We start from the raw sequence: 24490 nt of genomic DNA, 5'->3' as shown, positions 1-24490 counted from the left end.
CCCCCCCCCCCCTCTCCTACAAGTGGTTAAGACTTGAACCCAAATAAATTTGCACCAAACCATATTCTGGTACAAATTTTTCTGGTTCACGGCCTGGACACACTTTCACCAAACTAATCACCCCCTGCACAGCGGAATATTTTTCATTCCATGACAAACTTACAAATAGGATACATTTCAGTTCTGGACGATCTTGACATTTCTTTTGCATAGCTTCAATCACTACCGAGGATATATCAATGTTGACAACATCTCGATAACCATCATCAACCATTCCTTCACTGAACACTGCCAACAGATCAAAAAGCAAATGTACCATGAATGAACTAGTCAAACTGTTTACACAACATAGTTCATAAAATCTAAAAATATTGTACATATCACTTCTATGACAAATACACAACGGAGTGAAATAGATATCAATGAAACATACACATTTATTGAACAAAATTATAAGGTCATTGGAGCACAGTTGTCATGGTCAATAGCTGGATCTTTTTACTACAAAAAAGGGAAACCGACATTGGCATTTCTGCCAACCATCAATATCAACTTTCATATAGTGATGTTACCTGACATTCCCCTTAATGCATCCATGTCTAGTTCTAACCTCTTTAGGTATGTCGTCCATCCATCCAATAACCACATCTCAACTACATTCATTTTATGAATCATACATTTCCTTAAATTTTGATGATGCAGAAATCCAAAAGTTTATCGCCCATTCACCCTTCTGCACAACTTTTATGGGCAACATCCTCTAACTCTCCTATCTTATGGATGATAGAGCCAATATATAACCAAATCGGTGCTTTGGAATAAATCTTAACTACCCCCTACTGTCATATCCTATTTTTTGGGAAGAATTTCCACCCAATTGTATTATATTTTAGTCAGAATTATTTTCAGAACTTTTGATTCTATAATCTAAATTTGAAAACAAAGGTAAAAACACAATATTTTAATCCTTTTTTTATCAAAAAAGTTGAAAACTAATTTCACCGGAATGTCATGAATTGCACCTAGCCAAATACCAAACAGTCAAATCATCTTAATTAGCAAAGCATTAAATAATTGTAAATCTAAAAGTTTTCTTTTTCAGCAGTGATCTACAAATCAACTGCAACTTCAATTCTTCAAATATGAAATGGGCAATTCGTCACATCAGATCTATAAAGGGGGGAGGGAATGAAAAAAAAAAAAGTCGTGCAATTGCTTCAAAACTGACCAATTTTGTTCAACATATATCTAATGCCAATGCAAGAAACCCTAAGGAACAAATGACTGAAACAGAAGAATTGATAAAAGAGATTGCTATAGGACGCTCCGACAGTTAGAATCACATAGGAAGATGAGATGATTGGTAATGAAAGCACACCTGCGTTACCGCAGCCGACGACAAGGATCCGGTGATCTCGACGAACGTACTGGTGGAACAATGGCGCTAATGATGGGTATTTCTGGTACCAATCAAACGGCCCAGGGTCTTGGACATACCTGTTGTCCCAGTATGTCGGCTCTCCATACGCCTGCATCGACGTTCCCAGCGTCATCTCTCTCTCTCGCTCGCTCGCTCGCTCGCTTGCAGGACTTCTTTCGTCGATGGCTCCGATCCAGTAAGTATGAAACAGGACTACAGGAGGGAGAGGGAGATCGGATAAGCTAGTCGGAGTGGTTCAGTGGTCGTGTACAGTCCACTGCCAGCGAGCGAAGCTCCAAAAAAGGGCAAAGGCCAAAGCTGATGGTCAATGAAAATGGTGCCAAGTGTCACTTGCCAGTCTCTGTTATCAGTCAGGTACCCGAACATCGCTAACGGAACTGGCAATCTGAATGACAGCCCATGGCCTAAGGCCCACAGCCCACCTAATAAACATTAGTGTATGGTTGGCGGGCAGGTTCGGCCGATTCGAGGCCCAGCAAGTCATCCAGTTGAAGGATGGGAAGAAAGTGGGATTTGAAGAATTGGAGAAGAGCCAAATGCAAGTGAGATTTTCAATTGGAGACGAGCCAAATCCTTACATCCTTAAAATAAATTTCCCTTTATATATTTTTCAACAAAATTTTTAATATGTTAAAAATATATTTATTAATAAATATAAAAATTATTATTTTATTATTGGTTTGATTTTACTTGCCTTCTTCCCTTAATTACCCTTGCCACCAAATGGAACATGAATCAATATCTCAAAAAATGAACAACAACTACATAGTGCAGTTGATGAATTGTGATATGCAAAAAACCCATGCTCACCAATAGGGGTGTCAATTCCTAAACCGAACCGGAAAAAACCGGTCGGACCGAACCAATAACAACACGGACCGAATCGAACCGAAGCCTTATTGGTTCGGTTTCAAGTATTGCAACCCCAAAACCGAACCGCACCGAAAACCGGATGAACCCGAAACCAAACAGAAACCGGCTCAAAACCCATACCGAAATCGAAACCAAACCGGTAAGAAACCGAATACTCCAAAATTCATTAAAAAAATCAAAATTTGCATAGTTTTGTATGCATTTATATGGAAAGTCGAATCCAAACTAGACCAAAAATCAAAACCAACCCGGTTACAAATCGATTTAAGAAACCGAAGTTCAGCAGTTCAACATTTGGTTGTTTCCTAATGGCTCCATACCGGTTTAAAAAACCGATCCAAACTGAAATGAACCTGATAAATCCAAACCGGTACCAACCCAAACCCAAACCGCACCGAAGTCGACACCGGACCGAAACCGATAAATCCTTAATGGGTCGGTTTCTGTCAGTTCCAAAGTCACACCGAAACCGGTGGAATCGGACCGAAACCGCACCAACCCGGACCGTTGACACCCCTACTCACCAAGAAGTCTCGAGTTGGAGCTTCCTGGTTGTTACCTATTTCCCTTCCTAGTGGGTGTTGAATAAATTTTTTCTATAAATAAAGCCACTTCGGGAGTGGTGTGGTCTTACTTTACTCACACACACAAAAAAATATATATTAATAATAATAAATGGGAAAATGATATGTATGCCAGCGTAATACCTACGAATAAGGTATGCTAGCAGGATTTTAATCGTTAGATGAAACATAGAAAATCTGATTCGTTCATGTGGCTATAGGTCTTACAAAACCTGCCCAATACTGCCACTCCACGGTACGGTACTATTCTCCCAACCACAACCCCGTATCTCCGGCCAGTGTGCCCAAGGCATCATCGTTGCCGGCAATTTTAAACGTCTTGCAACACCGACGGAGGCTCAGGCTAGCAGCAAGTTAATCTTCTGAAACAGCAAAGTCCAGAACGTGATTCCGACCATGATCCCTTCTCCGATCAGTGTCTGAAGCATCACCGCCATGTTCAAACGTTCCTGCAAATGGATAGAAAAAAGAGTTAAAAAAAAAAAAAAAAACCACTCCCATCGTCGATGTTCACGCTAGTCTCTGCAAATTGATAGAATAAAGGGGGAAAAAAAAACTCCTATTGCCGTTCTTTGCAAATTGATAGAAAAAAAAAAAACCACTACTGTGGTTGATGTTCACACCAGTCCCTGCAAATTGATAGAAGAAAGGAGAAAAAAAAAATCCTGTCGCCGATGTTCACACCAATCTTTGTAAATCGATAGAACAAAAGGGAATGGTCCAGAAGACGGAATGGTCCCAACCGCTTCTTTGCTTCTGAGCCCACCATCTCTCTTCACCTAAATCACCTTTCTCTCTATCTCTCTGCTAATACTAAAACTTCGTTTAGATGAAGTAATAACATCCAAACAAAAAATTGACAATATTTCAGGAAGATAGCGAACATCGGGTTTAAAATATTGAAATGCAGAGAAAAAAGCATAAGATCGAACTGGAGTTCACTTGCTCTATTTGTTTGGAGATCCCAATAGAGCTTGCTTTATCCGACTGGATCTGGTAAAAAGAATGAACTTTCCGATTGAGAGAGAAAGAGAAGAGAGAGAAAGAAGGAGAGGAAAAATGTAGCAATAGTTGATTAAAAATTTGTATATTTCTCTATCCATCCAACAGTTTAATTCAAGATGATTAAACCCTATGGCTAATATCTCACTACCAGTCCTAATTTCTGGATGCTATTGTACCTATCCCTAAAACTTATCCTATTTTTAACTGCCGAATAAGATTTTTCCCTCCCTCGCAATTTGCAAGTTCCAACTTCCAACCTCCAACTACTCAATTCAAGCGAGTGACACCATCAACGAACCAAAATACGCTCATCAACCCCTCTGCCCTCTCTCCTTTCCTTATCTATTCCCCACTCGTTTAACAATTACCAGGCGGAGTTTGGTGAGCCTAATCGTCTCTCTTTTGCCACTTCCCAAATCAAGCTTCCCTTTAATTCTCCTTCAGCCTCCTTACTCCGCGTTCTCAGCTTCCTATATCTATCGAGGGGGAGAGAGAGTGAGTCTCAGAATTCGTTTCAAGATCGAGGGAAATCGAGTGTAGAAATGGCGAGGAAGAAGATTAGAGAGTACGATTCGAAGAGGCTTCTCAAGGAGCACTTGAAGAGACTTGCTGGGATCCAGCTCGATATCTGTTCTGCTCAGGTACTGCTTCTTCTTCTTTCTCCGCACGAGTTTTGAATGTCTGGATTCTGGAGGATCGGCGTTTTCCCCCTTTTCGTTTTATCTAAAATTTGTAATCTGCATAATGTATGGAGCTTAATTTGGCCGTTGGCCTGTTTGATCGTCTTCGCTTTCAAATGTTTAATTTCATGTGGAGATTTCGTACTTTAATCGGAAGAATTGTCACCATTGCCCGTTCGGTGATATATTTGCTAAAAATGTATAACTGAGATTCTTCATTTTAAGGTGACAGAAACCACAGACTTCACTGAGTTAACGAATAAAGAACCATGGCTTTCATCCACAAGATTGGTTGTGAAGCCTGACATGCTATTCGGGAAGCGTGGAAAGAGTGGTCTGCTAGCTCTGAATTTAGATCTGGCCCAAGTTGCTTGCTTCGTGAAAGAACGCCTTGGTGTGGAGGTGATTCCTGATTTCTGAATTTACACTGCCTGTAGTTGCTGATTCTGTTCTGTAATTGTATTTCATTTTCCCATATTAATTGGATATTTCTTTAGGTTGAGATGGGTGGATGCAAGGCTCCAATATCAACATTCATCGTCGAACCATTTGTTCCCCATGAGCAAGAATATTACCTATCCATTGTCTCTGAGAGACTTGGATGTACCATTAGCTTCTCGGAGTGTGGTGGTATTGAAATTGAGGAAAACTGGGACAAGGTATAAGTTGGGCTTTCCCCAATTTTTTGCTCCATTTCTTGCTCCATTTATGTGATTTCAGGTTGAATTTGTTCGGTTTTTGACTGTATAGGTTAAGACGATATTCCTCCCAAGTGAGAAGCCCATGACATCTGAGGCATGTGCTCCACTAATAGCTACACTACCCTTGGAGGTATATTGTATTTCTGTAACAGCGGCTTGCTCTGTTTGACATGTTATGGATCATGCATTACATTTGTTCGGATACTCAAGCGACCCAAACCATTCTGAAAGATGATAATTTAATTGGATCAGATTAACAATTAGTTGCATAAGGTGGGAATTTGCTGTCGTTATGTCCCTTGTAATTCCCTTGGGTACTAGGAAATATTCATCTAAACTCTGGGGCTGACTTCTAGTGAAACATAAAATTTCGTCATAATGGAAATCCAATGACTGTTCATGCTGAGCATTTTTATTGTTTATTTAGAAGGTACCCCTAAAATGTTGTGAGTTCTAACTAACAGAATCCAAGAATGGCGTAACAGAAAATTTTAGGTTTATATATTACAATCATAATTAGCAGGGCCGACCTCATTTAGTTGGGATAGGGCTGAGTAGTTGAGTTGTTGTTGTTATTACTATCAGGACGTTGTGTCTTATGCAACATCTGTTTTAGGTTTTGGGTTGGGTTTGGGTGTGGGCATGCTTCCAGGAGTAGGATCCATCTGAATATTAAATCTTTGGTTTGAGGGATTTGGTTAATATGAATCTGTGAACTGGGTACCACTAAAAGGAGACATCACACAGCATTCGTTTTTATATAGATTTCAATTAAGAAAGCAAGTAAATAATTTGGATGCATTTCATTATTCATATATGAAAATATAAACATTTAGCAACAAAACTATGCAATTATGAACTTGCAAGATGCCAATAAAAACTCTCAGCAGTACTGTTGGGCGAAGCCGCAAATGAGAATAGACTTGTCATAATGCAAAATACATAGTTTATGTTGTATACTTGTATTCATATAATTGGTTTGTACTCTGTCCGGAGAATAAAATTAAAAAAATGGGTATGGATTGGAAGGACATACTTATGCATCGGTAAACTTGTTTGAATGGCTCGCCCTCTGAAAAATTCTCAAATGTTCAATATTTTAACTTCCCATTATGGACCTGCAAGCAAATATTTGAGGCCCCAAAAAGGAAAATAAAAAAGGCTTTAAGGAAAAAGCCTATAGTTGAACAGGTCAAAATCTTTTATTTTTGACTTCTAGCATTCCTCCCATCCAACTATCCAAGAATTTCCCTTTGTTATTAGGTGTCTATATACTATAAAGAAAGGATGTAAAAAAAAAAAAATTATTTAAATGGGACAATGGACCCGTCACTTTGTTACTGTTAACTTCTGCATTCTCGGTTCATTATATATTATGCTTAGACTCCTGCTTTTTGATTGCATTATTGTGTTTGCTTGACACAGGTGCGAGGGGAATTTGGGGACTTTATAGAGGGTGTATTTGCTGTATTTCAAGGTATGCTCGTCTTTGGAATGAAAAACTGAGAGCTGTGAGTTAGGATGGACAATGAAAGTTTAGTTATGAGATTTACTTAAAATACCAACCGTTATTGTGGATTTTGTATTTAAAAAAATGATAATTGATATTTTAAATCTTTTTCAGAAGGAAGATATTACTCTTGATCTTCCTTTTTTCCCTCTTATACTTGAAATTAATGCAAAATTGTTCACATTATTTTTTTGGGGCCTTGTCCTACTTTTATGGAAATTTTCTTGCTAAATTTCCATGTTGACATTGTCAGCTTCAATCCCTCTGATTATTTTCTGCACAGATCTGGACTTCTCTTTCCTAGAGATGAATCCCTTTACATTGGTGAATGGAGAACCATACCCATTGGATATGAGAGGAGAATTGGACGATACCGCTGCCTTTAAGAACTTCAAAAAGTATTCATACGAATCATATGTTACTTTTTAAGATTTAGTAGATACAGAATGTAGTGTATGCTTACTTTTTTTTTTTTTTGTGTGTGTGTGTGATTAATAGAGTATTTTGTACATTCATATTTAACAGATGTGTTTCTTTGCAGGTGGGGAAAAATAGAGCTCCCATTGCCTTTTGGTAGAGTTCTGAGTCCTGCGGAGAACTTTATTCATTCATTGGATGAAAAGGTAGCCCACCTTCATAGTTTAACACATTTTGGAAAGAAAAAAAAGCTAGAATTTCATTGTAGTCGATGGTCTTAGATAGTCTTTATGCTTTTACTTGCATCCTCAACTGTAACTAATGAAATATAAAGGGAGAAGTCTTGATCTAATGCCCTTGGATGGAAAAACCTACAAAATGGGGAAGATTAAGTCTTTCTGGCATCAATGAAAAATGAATCTGGTCTTTCTGCCAAATCTGCTGAGACAGCTCTTTCATTCTTTTCAACATTTTTAGTTCAAGTCCAAATGATTATTAGCTCCCTGGTGGAGTAATGAGCTAGATCCTAATGTTGGAAGACTCATTAGCTGTGTCATGTTGAAATGGAGATGATGAAATTCCTTAATGACTGAAGTCAGTAAGGCTTGATTATATTCTAATATCTTAGCTACTGCTAGGGATGTAACTATGTAAGTGGGTTGGATATGGAGTGAATGTGCATGTACCATATTCAACCTGATCATTTAACCAGATTTCTGATATTTTGTTAGATATCCGATGGATATGAAACTTCTTGATCGATATTGGTATCTGGTTAAGTGTCCAAATAAGGATATGGTTATCAGTTATCTGAGTAAACTGACTAGCAACTCAGATAAGTGTTGTCCCAAACTAAAGGGGGTCTGATACATGAACTGCTGTCTGATTCAGCTTTATTCAGGGCCATATTTGTTGTTAATCCTATGCCTTGCATGTACTTCTTCTCCCAAATTTTAGGTCTGCCCCATACTCTTTACTTCTTTAGCTCTTCCAAACTGCTCAGCAGCTCTTATCAGCAAATAATATGAACAAAAAAATTCAAATTCCTGAATAAATAACTCTGCTCCTCATGTGAGATTCGACAGCAGAACAAAACTAAGAGAACTGCAATTACTTCTTATATGCACATCAATACAGAAATCTTAGATCCAAAAGAGCCTCTTATTCTATCGAATCATCCAGATCTGTGGCAATCCTCAACCAAATAACCCAGTCCAGTAATTCGCATCCTCCCCAATGTGGGTTGGCAGCACATGACCCATAAGAGGAAAAAAATTGTAAAAAGAATATGGTCATTAGTTCTTGAAAAAAATTTTGTTAACTGGAAATAGGGTAGAAAGAATATAGGGCTTTAATAGAGAACATCCGATGGAAAAAGAGGGGACAAAGGAATCTGATGAGAAGCAGTACAGCTAGCACATGAGAAACCAGAAGCACCTGATTAGAGAAGACGGCATCCATGGAATTGGAGCTGACCCTCATGTTCAACACCTACCGTGAGACAATGGTTGCACCAGTGATCCATTTCATGGATGGAATTAGAGTTTCCCGAGAAGAGGTCCTAGATGGAGCACTCACTCTTGTTCTGCACCCCACCTCTTTCTGTCCCAATTCTCTCATCTTATCCGATATTGTTGCCCATTCCCAGTGAGGAACTGTTGCACCCAGAGATAAGAAGTAGGTTTCCTGTGATTGCACTGGCTGCTGTGGTTGAGTTTATGTCAAAACCTCCTCAGGTTCTCCTTGTTGGTCAAGTTATGGTGTTGCGAAGGCCAAGAAAGAAAGGGAATCTCTATATATTTGTAAAGCTTTGATATTCTGGTTCCCCAATTGTCATTAATAAACTACTGAAATTGTATTACACCTCCCTACAGTAAAGGAGGAAAATTAGAAAGGAATAAGGGTAACAGAAGAAATTTACATGTAATTTATAGTTATGCTTGCGCTATATATGAGAAAAATAACTGGATTGGATATTTGGATCAGAGAGGGATGTATCAGATATTTGACTGATAAATGAAGGGATCTTTAATAATCGGCCTGGATCTTAAACAGATTGGATATTAATATATCCATATCCAACTTAATCGAATAGACTGTGGATACAGATCTGGATAACGTCCGGCCTGCTAGCCTGTATTCTGTGGCATAAGAACCATAGTGGTTAGTAATAAATTTGACGAATGAAGCATGCTATAACAAGTAAGATGGGAAGTTAAAGGCTTGAAAGTTCTCTACCAGTTAGTATCCTTCGCCCTCCTACTTTAGGTACCAAATCTTAAACTAGCAGGAATTAGAAAGTTTGGATGTGGATCAAAGGGCTGTTATTCTCAAGACACTTTCTTAGGTATGCCTTAATGAATGCATTTTCTTATTTTACCCATTCTCTTATAACCATCATTCTTCTGGTAGTGTCAATCTAACCAAGGTTCAATTTTTAGAAGCTGGAGCTTGCCTAAAGAAGTGCTGTATAAATTACTAATTAATAAATCTGTGTTATATTGCAGACAAGCGCATCCCTGAAGTTCACTGTTTTGAATGCTAAGGGGCGCATTTGGACTATGGTAGCCGGTGGTGGGGCAAGTGTCATCTATGCTGACACTGTAAGTATGACTGCATATGAAATTCAACTGTACGTTCCACTAGTATGCTTGTTTACTGTAACTGTTCTCTTTGCCTCAGTGCAATGTTTAGGTGTTCTTATTTTCTTTGTCTTACATTGCATGGAGATCAAATCTCTTGTTGGAAGGTAAAGGTAAACCTCAATATCTTGGGTTTCTTTATGTTTGTTAGGTTGGAGATTTGGGTTATGCGTCAGAACTTGGAAATTATGCAGAGTACAGTGGAGCCCCAAATGAGGAGGAGGTTTTGCAGTATGCTAGAGTTGTTATTGATGTAAGAACTAGCCAATCTTGGCCTACCAGAAACTTTGTAGCTTCTTTCTTACATGGATTCACCAATAATAACATCTGAATTTAATGTAGAACCGTGCTGTTCTCTTATGATGTTGCAGTGTGCAACTGTTGACCCTGATGGTCGCAAAAGAGCCCTTCTTATTGGAGGTGGCATAGCTAACTTCACTGATGTTGCTGCTACTTTCAATGGCATTATTGGGGCCCTTCGGGAGAAGGTAGAGTAGAAGAAATTTTCCAACTGTACTTTTGATGATATAATTTCTTTTATCCACGTTTAAGTATGTGGTTCCTCTGGATAGGAATCCAAGCTGAAGGCAGCAAGAATGCACATCTATGTTCGAAGAGGAGGTCCAAACTATCAGACTGGTTTAGCAAGAATGCGAGCCCTGGGAGAGGAACTGGGGGTTCCCCTAGAGGTATGGTGTTTTAATCTGTTTTTCAGTATGTTGCCACTTTTAAGTCAGATGTATTCGTTAAGTTTGACTGAATTGGATGAGCATTCAAAATTAATGAACAAGACAATATGTGAGTGCTGCTGAACCTATAGCTAAAAAAGAAATTTCCTTGCTTCCTGTTCCTCAAACTTTGGTGGTACAAAACCCTTGGCTCATGTTTCATTGCCCTTGATCTCTCCCTCCTCTCTGTTGGTGTACGCTATTTTGTATTTCGTCGCAGTTTAACCCAAGGAGTATTGGTGCAAGCCCCCTAATAGAATTGTGGTCCTGCTTGTTGGTAAGCAGACCGTGGGGGTTGCAAGGGGGTAGGAGGTCCCCCCGCATAGCGGGGGTGTAGGGGGACTACATGAATTTTTTATTTGAGGGCAGTTTTGTACTTTTTGGTATTAGGGTTTTTCACTGTATAGCGAGGTCTACTTTCTCTGAAAGAAATTCTAAGAGGTGTGAGGATGAGCGTTGTAACCTTATTCTCCATTGATAGTGAAGCAGAATCTCATTTCACCGAGGACGTAGGCAATCTTGCCGAACCTCATATACCTATGTGTATTGTTTCTTTTTGTTTTTCCATTACCTTTTGCATCGCTTTTAGGGTTGCGTTTCTACACCCTCAAGCACAGGATAGGGCAAAAGAAGAAATCCTGCTTATGAGAATGAAACTCTGGTTGTTATCACATTAATTGCTGAAATTCTACCTTAAGTTTCATTGCCTTTTAGTTTCTCTTTCAAATATTCTGCTGGGGATTTCAATTTTCCTGAGTATAGCTTGAAATGCTTTCTGACTCATTGCAGGTATATGGCCCAGAGGCGACAATGACTGGAATTTGCAAGCAAGCAATTGATTGCATCATGTCCTAAAATCTCCTTCCTGTCCTTGTGACCTTTCAAAATGCCTGTCAAGAAAGTAATTTTAACTAAAGGGTTCAAGTTTTCAAAGGGCATTCTGGATAAAGTTTCTGTAGAATTAGCTCCAGTTATTTCTTAGAGGTTTGACTGTTTACTCCAATGAGTCCTTTCTTCCCCTATTTTATTAGCTTTTGTAATCATCTTCTATAACCATTCTTCACTAGTTGATTTCTGTGTACAAGTGGCTATCATGGATTGGTCATTGAACTACTTGATGTGCTGCCGCCTCTTGAACATGGCATCTAGCCATCTACAGAAGTTTTAACGACCTAATTATATGATTGGATTTCCAAGTACAATCTATGATCAAAAGGCAAGGATGAACCTTGAAAACTAGAGTGTAATTTCTGACCAATGAGAGGGCTGGAAATCGAATAGTCCAGAATGGGAGTTTAATGATGAGAGAAAGTGTGGGGTCTACAGGGGGATATGAGAAGGCTTGCATAAGAATGTGTACATTGGCATCGTGATAATTTTTTTTTGAAGTATAATTTATCTTTCCCAGGGTGCATGATATAAAAAAGGGCAATATTTAGGTGTCGATTTCTCATGTCCATTGTCAGGAATAAACCCCTTAAAAGAAAAATGTGACGCAAGTGTGTAGATTCTAACATACTCCCTCTCACATCTCAATCATGGACTCCACACTCTTTTATCTCATTAAAAGATTCTTTACCATCACCTACTTCCTTATTGGTGGGAAACTGCATGCTGGCATTGTAGAGGGATCTTTAGCATTTATCAAAGATCCCTCTCCCAGATAAAACCCCCTTTTTCCACACAAATTGATCATCACAAACCAAACGTAACCTAGTCCTAGGGGGGAAACAACCTTCTAGTTACTAACCATTAGAATGGGGGCATCAATCCCAAGCCCGCACCGGTTGGAATGTTCAAGTCCGATCGTTTAAAAACCGACCTAGCCTGCATTGATTATTAAACATGTCGGGTCTAAGCCCAGCCCTTTTATAAATAGGTAGTACACGGTGCAAGGGGCTAAGCTGATGGGCCTCTCGATCGGCCTGACTCGTTTGCAAACCCGACCATTTATGTGTATATTTTGATTTTTTTGGTATAAGATAGGATATATATTGATATTTTTATTCATTATTGAATTTAATTAAGTGTAATATCTTTTTAAAATTTTTGATGATTAACAAAATAAATTAAAGTATCTTAAATTTAAGAAAAGTAAGGACCTTTTAAGGCTTTATTAGTACATCACCATATTTAAAGCCCGATTATAGCCCGATTAGCTTGAAACCCTATCGAGACCGACTCATTCCTTAAATAGGTCATGGTTAGAGGACATAAGGCCGCCAGGCCCGGCTAGGCCCCACTGAGACCGGCCAAGCTTGACTGATTGACACCCCTACATTAGAATAAAATCTCCTAACCAAAATAATAATAATAATAATAATAATAATAATAATAATAATAATAATAATAATAATAATAATAATAATAAAAGAGTTTAATGAAAGGGAGAGGGCATGCAATGATGAACGGGATATAGGAGAAATATGGAGCGATTATGTGAAATTGAATCATGTACTTCTTAACAATAGAATTGAGTTGTGACCTTGCAATTCTTTTTTTTTTTTTTTTTTCATAGTTTTGTGTCTACACATTTTTATGCTCATACCTATGAATGAAGTCGTTGTACTCATGCAACTTTTTGCAAACAATATCATTAAAAAACTCTCACATAAATATGATTAATATAGACATTGATGGACTTAGTTACTTATATACATAGTGAATTTTTCTTTATTCATAAAATAAAAATAAAAGGGAGAGGATTCCTTCAAAGGTAGCATGACCCTGCCCCAATGCTTGCACAATGGATATTGAAAGTGCACACGAAAACATCAACAAGTTTGGCATTTCCGTCTTTCTTGAGGGTGAGGGCCACTTTGTCTTTTTCAAGACTTATTTTTCTCTTAGCAAAATTTGGGGAAAATAACACTACCTAATCAAATGGTCCCTTCCCCTATACACAAGGAGATGCGGATTTATCACCCAACCCCCCATGAAACTAAAAAAACCCATCCATGTGCTGGTGCAGAACCCACACAATCAGACAATCATCTCTTGACCTAAATTTTGTTAGTCCAGCCCCAGCCATTGCAGGTTTCAAAAGTAGGGATCGGAATCAGCCAAGATCGATCTCGGTTCTGACTGATCTCCTTCCAAAAACTAGGATTAGCCGATTAGGACACATTTAGGCCAGCTTTTGCCAACTCCTCCTCAATTCTAATCGGATTGGATAGTTCTCTGGAACCGACCCTGATCCTGACCCTAATCCCGATTCTGGATTTCTGGGTTTAACGGATTGGATAGGAATTCTCTGGAACCGACCCTGATCCTGATCCTAATCCCGATTCTGGATTTCTGGGTTTTTAAACCCTAGCCCAGTGGTTTCCCAACACAAAACCGAACCCAAACCAACCTACCGGATCGCCATTCCTGACCGACTCCTTCGAAGTGACGTCAGCTTCCTGCATCCGTTAACAGGCTTCAGCCGTCACCCGGTATCCATTGGTTTTTGAATCCCTTTCTGCAAAGTGCAAACCTTGAAGCCTAAGTAACTCTAGAGTTCTCGAAACCTTTTTTCTCTTTCCTTACTCCTTTAACATTCGCTGTTGTTGAATTACGTTCCCTCTTCCTTCTGATTCGATTTGGCCGTTCAGAAGAGAAGAAGGGATGGATGATAGCTGTGCCGTCTGCGCCGAACCTCTTGAATGGGTCGCTTACGGACCTTGTGGTCATCGCGAGGTCTGCTCGACCTGCGTTGCCCGTCTTCGATTCATATGCGACGATCGGCGTTGTTGCATCTGCAAGACTGAATGCAAAATTGTCTTCGTCACGAAGGTTTGGCTTTTTTTCCTTTCTTACCTTCTCGATTTTCAATGATGCCATTGTTTGACTCCTCCGTTCTTCACTGCTTTACTTATTCGTTCCTCTTTATGTAACTGAAGTCTTTCCATCGTCATCCTCAAAAAGAGAAGAAAGTGTGAATTTTGGATCTCTACGCCCGAACCTTCTTTCTGAATTTTGGGTTTCTCGTATGTTGGAAGCAATTGTGAATTGTTGTTTTTTCATATTGAATTTGTTAAGGAATGGTTGCCGTTTGAAGGCTGTTCTGAACCTAGCGTGGGGTTTCGGCCTCCTATTGTCATCTTAATCCTCGTATTTTGTCATTAACTGATGCTTTTAGGATTTTCTTCTGCACATCAATGAATCGACTGCGCTTCTTTACCTCTTCTTTTCGTTGTTACCTATTGCCCATTACTACTGCTATTGTTTCCATTCTTTTCCCCCTTAAATGTGTTTCTTATGTTGGTTTCTCAGGCTTTAGGGGATTATACGAGGATGATAACTAACTTCTCGGTCTTCCCATCTGATTCATCGGAGGGTCAAGTTGGGACGTACTATTACCATGAGGACACACAGGCTTATTTTGATGATTCAGATCATTACAAAATGATCAGAGCAATGTGTAAGCTCTCTTGCAGTGTGTGTGACAAGATGGGGGACGAAGGAAAGGACAACTCCCAGAGAAAGGCAAAGTTTAGAAACATTGAGCAGTTGAAGAGCCATTTATATCACCGTCATAGATTGTTTATGTGTAGTCTATGTTTGGAAGGAAGGAAGGTGAGATCTCTTTGCTTGAGTATCAACAATTAATGTTTTTTGTTGCTCCATCTTGGTCTCATTCTACCATGCACATAAGCAAAAAACATTATGGGTTCTGGTTGCAAAGTTTCTGTGTGATGAATGGCTTGTATGCTGGGATTCAATAATGTTGAAAGATCTGTTGGAAAGAACATGGTTTCCAAATTAAAGGTTTAACTTGAAATATGTGCAAGCCATACTCTATTTATTGGCAATTGACATCTAAATTCCATTTTGTCTCCTTTTTCTTTATCCCACCTGCAGAAGCCCTAAAATAAAGAACATTGGGTACTGCTTATTCTTTTAGTAATTAAGTATGCAACACAATGGTTGCACATGAATTTTGTGTTGTACGGTTTCTGGAAGATATGGGTTTGTAGCATATTCCAAGGATATGCTCTCTCAAATATTTAAGGATTGAGATCACCGCTGGTCAGCTACTTATGTGCTTCAGTAAAAAGAAAGTTCTATCAATCTGCCTATTCTATCTTTCATGTTTATTTGTGTATATTTGGACTACTCTCTCCTTCGTGTGAATTATTAAAAATCATTTTTGGAGACAGAAACGGTAAGGTTTCTCCATTGTGAGCTAGTGGTTGTGGGATCGAGTCAGGAAACAGCTTCTTTGCGAAGCAGGGTAAGGTTGTGTACACCAGACCCTGCAATAGCGGGAGCCTTGTGCGCATTGGGTACACCCTTTTTATTTTATTTTTTTGTTTGGATCCCCATGCAGGCTGTGTGGAGATGCTTAATGCAGACCTCATCCCAATATTGTTCCTATTTTAATATCTATGGATATGGCCTTTTTAATTCTTTTGGTTCTATTTGTTATGGGCTGAATTATAAGGCCCCAAAGTGGGGGGGTCTAAAATGGTGCACAGAAATAAATATTTAATTAGTAGTGGGGAGTTGGCTTTAATTTAGTCATTAAAGATTCCTATTTTGGTTAGTTGTGTGGGACCCAAGTTATCTAGAAGACTTAGGCTTCAACCATTTTAATTAGTTTAGTATTTTATAGTCTTTGTTAGTTAAGTTAGTCTAGCTACTTAGGAGTTTTAGATTTAGGACGCTTTATTTTTTTTCTGATAAATAAGCAACCACCCCCTGATGATGGTTAATAGAATAGAATACAGCATTTGGATTTGAATGTTTAGCTAAGAGAGCTTCCTCTTTTCTCTCTTTATTTTTCGTCAGTTACTATTCATAGGTACTGTTCACAGTCCCATAACAGCATGCAACTGAAACTGGCAAATCAGCAAACCTTTTTAGTTTGGATTTGGGCCTGTGAAGCAGCCAATCTAATCTTTAGTTCCTTAACTGGAATCTAGGATTGGCCGGCTGCATCACTTTCCCACGCCCTCTGACATTTTGACCATGTGGGCCCTGCAATGATACTCTCTTTCTTCTTTGACCACGTGTGGCCTCTATTGACGAAACTATTTCACACGCCATGATTCGTGTGGTGTGGGATACCCCCCACACAAGCGATGTGTTAACATATATTTATATACCTGATGCAGGAAGGTTTTTAATATATTTATATACCTGATGCAGGAAGGTTTTTAATAACCTCAAACCTTACTAAGGTGTCCAGAAAAGTGGGTGGGGAGTGTATGCCACTGAGATAACATATATGTTGATTGACAAGGATTTTGATGAATGCAATGAGGTTTACTTGATTTTCTTCCACTCTCTTTTATGCTGGTATAGGGAATAGGTGTAATGAGAATTCTCCCTTGAGGAGGACTGAGTAGAGCTGTAAATGAGTAGGGAGTGTGTGGGTGTAAGATCTTACCTGTATCAGTTTTGAGTAATACATTATTTACTAATAAAAACTTAATAAGTAACCACAAAATTACCAAATGCACCATCCAAAAACTCCCATAGAAATAATCACCTGTATAGAAATCAGTATATACCTATTCTTACAAACAAATTGCAACATTTAACTCTAGTAGACAGAAATGAAAAAAAATAATGTGTACCAAGATTATCATGGTGTAAGGCGATCCAAGGCATTAGAGGATGGTAAAAAATCAAGGTGACACCAACAAGGCGACGTCGCCTATGCGCCAGTCCAGGATGAGCCACCTGGACACCTAGGCTATGCCTTGATAACTATGATATATATATGTATGTTTGTATTATATGTATAATTTAATATTTATTAATATAATTAGCAATATAGGTAGGTAAATGGATAAGGCAGGTGGAAAACTCTCTTATCATTACCCTACCTGCCTATGCTAAATTGTATAAAATCTTTACTCTTTTACCCTCCAAATGAGACCCGGTAAGGTAGGTAGATGGGTTTCTCTTGCAGCCCTGGGACTGAGTGGCGTCTTGGGGGTTAATAATTTGTTGTTGTACTTCTATACTTTTGATTTTAGTAGCTATGTGATCGATCACATATTTTGAGTTTAGTCTTAAAGCTAACTTGGGTTTTTTAATCAGATATTTATTTGTGAACAAAAGCTCTATACTAGATCGCAGTTGAATCAACATATAAACACAGGAAATTCTGAAGTGGATGGCAGTGAAAGTGAAAGAGGTGGCTTTATGGGTCATCCCATTTGTGAGTTCTGCAAACGTCCATTCTATGGGGATAACGAGCTGTATACACATATGTCTACTGAACATTTTACCTGCCACATATGCCAAAGGTAGATTTTGATTTTTAATGAAGAGAAATTTGTTTGGCTTACACTTCAAAGGAATTGAAGCTGATGTGAAAATATTTGATTAAAAATTGCAGGCAGCATCCAGGACAGTATGAATACTATAAAGACTATGATAATTTGGAGGTAAGATATTTCCTGTTTTATGATCATATGATTTCTTTGCTTTTTATTAGTGTCTGATGTTAAATGCTTCTCTTAAAGATCCATTTCCGTCGTGAGCATTTCCTATGCGAGGATGAAGCCTGCCTAGTCAAAAAATTCATTGTTTTTCCAACAGAATCTGAATTGAAGGTAATGTCTTAGTAAGTCTGAATATTGATTGTTCATTTTTAAGTTGTGCTTGCTTACAATAACTGTAGCCTGTTGTTTTACACAAACTATCTTTGTTGACCAATGCATGGCATGGCATGGGTATGGATGTGGGATATGATTTGGATCCTATCACTTGGTCACACTTTTTTATTTTTATTTTTTATTTTATTTATTTATTTATTTATTTTTATAAACTATTATGATTGGGAATGTCCACATAATTTGCATCTACATGCAACATAAACTGTGGAGCTACAGTATTAGGAGTCCATGGGCTTATAACTTCCTATGCTGTAGATTCTCACTATACTGTGGAATACTTAATTTCTGTTGCATACTCATAATTGCAAGCTTTTGTTGCTAGGATTTATTTTATGGATGCATGTGATAAATGAATCTCAATTATTGATTTGCCTGCTTCCGAGGAAATAAACCTTTACTTAGTTTGGCAGATCCTCTTTATCTTGATGGCTAATTGTTATATGGATTTGACATAGATGGTAGCATGACTGACCGGAGGATGGAATTTTCATCCTTGTGATTCCTAAATGCATTATATGGTAGACAAGAATTGGGAACTTTACTACTATGTATGTTTTTCTAAAGTTCTATTTAATCCTTGCTGACGCGGATCTGGGTTTCAAAAATCTGGAAATGGATTGCTTAGGGCCCACAAAAAAATGGCAAAATATCTGAATCTAATGGTTGGGGGGCAATCTTGTAAATTTAGGAACATTGATGCGGATTCGGATTCCAAGGACTGAAATCGGATCGCTTAGGCTCACAATATAATAGTAAACTCAAATAATAGGGAGTAGTGGCAGTTCTGTGAATAAATGGAACTTTAGAGAGGAGTGGCAGATTTGTAATTAGATGAAACTAAAGGCCTAGCTTCAAAATGCTAGTAAAAGGTTAATTTAGGAACTAGGGAGAAAATAGGACAAGAGATAACAAGGAAATAAAAGTGAGGGTAGTATGGTCAAACCAGGGTTTTAAAAGACCTAAACAGCAGCCCACGATTTTCAGTCTTCTTCTCCTTGTCGTGAGAACCAGAAACCAGCGGGAAGAAACTTCAGATGGATGGAACTCCTTCGATAGGCCTCGGTTTGGTTTGAACTTCCAAACGAAAGCTTCCAACTCTAAGGTCTCTTGACTCCGGCAGATAAGCACCTCAAACAGGAAGCAAGAGGAACTGTACTGCCCTGCAACTCAAGCCTGGGTGGTAAAAAGGGGAACCAGACCTGCAATCGGTTGATTTGTTCACACAGAGGATGACTTGGGGAAAGGAACTCCAGGGTTCTGATCGCCTATGAGGTTCCTACAGCCCACCCAAATCTCAGGGTCAATTGATTAGAAACCAAGCTTCAGTGAAGCTTCCTTTCAGATCTGCTACTGTTGCCCAGAACAGGGTAGGGGAAAAAAAATCAGAAATAAAGATGGGATAAAGTAGAAGTAGAAGAGTGGAAGGGGAGAGATTATTAGAAAGGGAAAAAGAAAGAAGAAGAAAGTTCAGGGAGGGGAAGAGGGAGACGCAAGGTTGACGGCAGCCATGGGAGACACCCAAAATTGTCAAGTTCTAATTCTTCAAAATTTCAAATATGTCTCTTACTAGTGAATTACATGGCTTATAAAAGAAAATTCAAAATATTAAAATGAAAACTAATCTAAAATTAGAAACTAACTAATGCCAAAAGAAATTGTTTCTAAAACCAAAAGGAAATCAAATCAAAGCTAAACTTTCCCTAGACCCATCGCCCTATTGCATCAAACACTCCAACACTTAAAAGAGTAGAAAATAATTAATAGGGTCAAACTAGAATAGAAAATAGAAGGGGAGGGGTATTCTGAAATTACTAATAAAATCAGGACAAGAGAAGAATAACAAGTAAGTGAAGGTTAATATGGTCAAACCAGGGATTTAAAACCCTAAATAGCCCACGACTCTTACATCTTCTTCTCCTCCTTGTCGTGAAAACCAGAAACCAGCGGACTGAAGGGCAGCTCTTGCATTCAGACTCAATCGACTTTCTGGTACTGAAACCAGCGGTAGTTGCAGGCCTTTGATACACAGCTCATGATGGACATAAGGTCTTCTTCCTTGGAACAAAACAGGGCAGGCGAAGGGGAGTAACTTCAGTTTGATGGAGCTCAGCCGACAGGTCTTAGTTTGGCCTGAAACTGGATGCGAAGAGTCGCAGCATCAGGTCTTCCATAAATCCAGAACCTGAAAATCTCGATGGCCCAGATCTGATGAGTTTCGAGTCTGCAACTGGAACTGACAATGGTTAATCTCAGATCTCGGTCTGGTTGTGATTTATCCCCACTAAAGCCAAGTTTTGGAAGGGCTTCTCTTGGGTTTGTGTCGCCTACTGGTAGGGATCTTTCGACCAAAATCTCAGTCCAGAAACCTTAAAGGAGAAAGAGGTCGATCCTCTAAACTGGGGCTGTATCTACCGCCCAGAACAGGGAACCGATAACAGCAACAGAGAATAGGAGTGGTAGGAAGGAGAAAAGAAGAGATTTCAGAGGGGAAAGTAAAGAGAACTATTCAAAGAGGGGATAACGGGGAATCGGCAGCCATGGTTGCGAACCAAAACATCATTGTTCAAATTCATTCAATTCAAAAATCTAAAAACTGAGTTCCTCCATCCATTACATGACTAATATAAAGGAAAAATCAAACAATTAATGGAAACTACTTGAACATGGAAACTAACCTTCATAGCAACTAAAATATAAATCCAATCTAAATTAAAATACTATCAAACTGATTCTAGCTCTAAGAAGGAAAGGAATAGGAATCAAATCAAAGAGAATATCTCAAGCCCAACGCCCAACTGCATCACTTGCTCAAACCCAAGTGGTCAAACAAGTTGTCTGGATCTCAGAATACACTTGCATTATTCATACATAGGTGGATGGAAACTCCATCCTTCCACAGGTCATAATATATCTGCCCTTTTTTTTTCTCCCTGAAATGTCTGCAAATTTGTGAGGTTGTTCAACAGTCATCCAGTTTGCAGAGTACGCTTCTTATTTGTTTTTGTTTTATTTGTGTTAGAGGCATAATGCTATTGAGCATGGTGGGCAAATGTCTCGTTCCAAGCGGAATGCTGCCCTTCAGGTATTTTTCAGACTTCTACCTTCTCTGTATGTTAATGTGATTTATTTCTCTGTAACATTCCTGATGATGGTTTCTTTTTGGTAAAAGAATACAAGGAATGGGCACTGAAACTGCATTGTACAGCTTGAAACAAATTCCTCCCCCCCCCCCCCCGCGTGGCACGACAATTACTGAAATATTCCCTTTTCCTTCGTCTTCATAGATTCCAACTAGCTTCCGATATCGGAGAAGTAATGAACAAGATCATCGTCGTGGAAGGGGTCGTGGGTTCCGTTCAGAATCCTCTGATGGTCAAATTTCAATAGCTATTCAAGCTAGTTTGGAGACGGCCAATGTGGAGAACACGAGCCATGACCCTTCATCCAACACACAAGTTTCGGATCGTGCAGAGAGTACTGAACTTGGAACATCCCCAGACCCCTTCGAATCCTCTTTTCCTCCAGACACTACAACACACTCTGAGACTTCTTCAAGATACCTTCAGGCACTGGGACATTCAAGAAATGCACCTTTACAAGAATCCTCTTTTCCACCACTTCCTCTGGGACAAGTTATCAATCAACAGAACCCTAGGCATGAATCCGAAGGGACGGCTAAGACCACGATGGCTGCTCGGCTTCGTCACCGCAACAATGGCACTGTAAATATTCTCAATTCAGCTCAGGCTTGGCCTGCAGCAAGATATGCATCTAGTACTTCTACTCAGTTTAGGCCTCCAACTAATGGACTTGTATTACCTAGTCCCACCATCCCTTCCCAGAGTAAGCTAGTCACAAATGGTCCTGTACCGTCTAGTTATGCAAGTTTCACTCAGGGTATACCAGCAACAGTTCATGGACTTGCATCAGCTAGCTCTGCAAGTTCATCATGGAATTCAGGTGTTGCTGGCAGGGTCAGCCTTTCTGCATCAGCTCCTAATCCAGTAGAGGTGGGATCCTTGGACTCTTCCTTGTCTAATTTTCCTCCTGTTTCTGCAGCACAAAAGCATAAGTTACAAAAAGATAGCCTGCCTTTGCCCGATGTTGAAGATGTTCATACTGCAAACAAATCTTTGGTGGAAAGGATTCGTGAGGCCCTTGAATTTGATGAGAGCAAATTCACTGCTTTCAAAGAGTTATCAGCGGAGTATCGTCAAGATGTGATTGATGCGGATGAGTATCTAGCCTATGCTCAGCAGTTTGGGTTGTCACATCTGGTTCCTGAGCTAGCTAGACTCTGTCCTGATGCTGGGAGGCAGAAAGTGTTGCTTGAAACCTACAATGCCAATCTGTGGAATTCTACTCAACAAAAGGGACGGGACTTCAGCTCTGATCACTCGAAAGACATTAGAAGTAGGAACAAGGGCAAAGGCAAGGGCTTGGGTAATGTGAACAGTAATTCAATGGAAACTTTGGTGAGGAGCAAGGGAAAAGGAAAGTGTTTGGAAGATGGAAATACTGAGGAAACATTAGCCGACGGTATCATGAACACTGTAAAGAAACTGCAATTAGGTTATAAACCTCCTGAAGGGGATGTTGAGGTTCTATCAAAAGATGGATATCGTGCTCCCGGTGTAAAACCAAAGGCATTTGTTGATGACCGGGTACGGTTGAGTGCTACCGTTTCAGAGCTTGCAGAGTCACCGAATAAAACTGATTCACATTCTCCTGGTGGTGGTTTGAACCAAAATTTGCCAACTGGGGGAGGAGGAAGTAAACAACGGAAGAAGACTTCAAAGTTTCAAAGAGTTCGTCTTGGTGATGGATCAGTGGCAGCTTTGTTAGACCTTAAGCATTCTGGGCCCAGTTTGGACCAAGTTGAAGAGACAGGTAATGGGAACAAGAGTTCCTCTGCTGATAATTTGCCAGTTCGTGGAGTTTGGCGAAATGGTGGAGGGCAGAGACTTATGCGGCAGGGAGGCAAGTGATAGACAGCAAAGCTGATTGATTGGGAAGCCTTGTAGAGAAGCGCAAGCTTTTTGGTAACTGAGCTGGAGTTTCATTGGAATTAATTTATATATAGGTGGGTCTCTTTTTTGCCTTCCCCCTACATTGATGTGTGGCACTCCCTTAGCAGCTGTGGTTTTTTCTGCTCTAGCTCACAGTGAGGTATATATTGATGGTTGTTGGTATTTTTACTGAAAAGGGAAAGAAAATAGGGGTTCTAGGGTTTGGGTATTCCATTTGTAATAGTTCATATTATGAAGTGGGTTGTACAATACCCTTCTGTTTTTGTTGTTGATAAAGCACACTACACTACATTGTGGACTGGAGCTAGGTATATTTTAAAATTGCCTGGCTGAACCTCGAGTGAATAATGTTTATATGATTACATATATGTTTTACCGCAGAGGCCAACTTGCTCTGTTGGAATAGGTAAGTGGGTGTCATATACATGGAGTTAATTGTTTGACCTTGGACCTACTCTATTTACATTCCCGTGCTTATTCATTCCCCATGCCTGCAGGAAAGCCAGAAGGTGGTTGCTTAGGCTTGGTGGATCCTCTGGATATTATTGTTTTCTGTTCTTCATTCCTTCTGGCTGCAAGGAAGCAAGAAATTTTATGTTTTTGCACCTCTGTTTCTCTCTGTCCGTCTCTTGATGTGTTTTCAGTAGCTCGACTGAGTACACATTGGCAGGAATTTTTGCCTTGCCAGAATGGTTAGTGTTTCGAAGTTGCCAGTTTGTTCGTTGAATCATATCAATGCGGTAGTATGTCGACATTGAATACAATAGATTTTCCTTCATATGAAATCAATCGGGTGAATCACCCATGCCAAGGAATCGTTCATCTCCCTTTCAGCACTAAATATTGCTTACTCTGTAAAGGAATTAACTTTGCTATTGTTTGTCCATTTGACTCCCTTTCACATTGAACTTCAGTAATTTAACCGTTGTGCTGCAACCCAATTGGAGATTTTTGTTTGAGAGGTGCAACAGATGCCGGAGGAAGTGATAGTTTGAATGGCATTCTAAATTTCAGTTCCTCACTTTGCAATCATTAAGAATGGGAATATACTTAAGAATGGTAAGAGCTTACTACTGGTACTGAAGTACCTCCATGTAATGGGAATTTGGCTGTGAACTATCAAGGGACATGGCCCCAACCTGACTCAAAACCCACTTTATTTTTTCACAGGTCAGGTTGATCGATTCGTTCATGATGGGAGATGGTTTATGGCAGTTGAGATACTTCGTCTTATAGAGGAAAGCGTTTTATTCTTGTCAGCAA

The 24490-nt window shown here is 39.3% G+C and overlaps 3 protein-coding genes across 6 annotated transcripts in view; 2 read left to right on the top strand and 1 right to left on the bottom strand.

The window, feature by feature from the left end:
• LOC122056964 (eEF1A lysine and N-terminal methyltransferase) overlaps positions 1-1885 on the bottom strand; it is a 6834-nt gene extending 4949 nt beyond the window's left edge. The window contains exons 1-2 of one of the 3 annotated variants that reach the window (XM_042618937.1): positions 1379-1885; positions 175-288 (exon numbers count right to left, since the gene is read on the bottom strand). In XM_042618937.1, coding sequence (XP_042474871.1) covers positions 175-288; positions 1379-1553 — 289 coding nt within the window. In that variant the 5' untranslated portion in view covers positions 1554-1885. The remainder of the gene's footprint in view (positions 1-174; positions 289-1378) is intronic. The other 2 variants (XM_042618938.1, XM_042618939.1) reach the window with 2 other exon arrangements.
• A 1960-nt stretch (positions 1886-3845) lies between these two features.
• Positions 3846-11694, top strand: LOC122056955 (ATP-citrate synthase alpha chain protein 2-like). The gene is made up of 12 exons (XM_042618927.1): positions 3846-4544; positions 4809-4985; positions 5081-5242; positions 5334-5414; positions 6710-6761; positions 7078-7192; positions 7336-7417; positions 9719-9814; positions 10005-10106; positions 10225-10341; positions 10426-10542; positions 11371-11694. Exons 1-12 carry the CDS (start codon positions 4446-4448, stop codon positions 11434-11436), a joined length of 1266 nt encoding a protein of 421 aa, XP_042474861.1. The 5' UTR covers positions 3846-4445; the 3' UTR covers positions 11437-11694.
• A 2181-nt stretch (positions 11695-13875) lies between these two features.
• Positions 13876-24168, top strand: LOC122058100 (E3 ubiquitin-protein ligase ZNF598-like). 2 transcript variants are annotated; one of them, XR_006133675.1, is made up of 8 exons: positions 13876-14358; positions 14839-15141; positions 17617-17825; positions 17918-17966; positions 18045-18134; positions 21217-21279; positions 21482-23280; positions 23725-24168. XR_006133675.1 is itself a non-coding variant. In XM_042620568.1 (7 exons), exons 1-7 carry the CDS (start codon positions 14191-14193, stop codon positions 23183-23185), a joined length of 2586 nt encoding a protein of 861 aa, XP_042476502.1. In that variant the 5' UTR covers positions 13877-14190; the 3' UTR covers positions 23186-23607. The 2 variants fall into 2 exon arrangements, 1 of the variants encoding a protein (XP_042476502.1); XM_042620568.1 differs by lacking the exon at positions 23725-24168 and having other exon boundaries at positions 13877-14358; positions 21482-23607.
• The last annotated feature ends 322 nt before the right edge of the window (positions 24169-24490 follow it).

Source organism: Macadamia integrifolia, chromosome 12, assembly GCF_013358625.1.
Source record: "Macadamia integrifolia cultivar HAES 741 chromosome 12, SCU_Mint_v3, whole genome shotgun sequence".
Lineage (NCBI taxonomy): Eukaryota > Viridiplantae > Streptophyta > Magnoliopsida > Proteales > Proteaceae > Macadamia > Macadamia integrifolia.
Note: the sequence above shows the minus strand (reverse complement) of the source record. Positions and strands in the feature narration are given on the sequence as shown.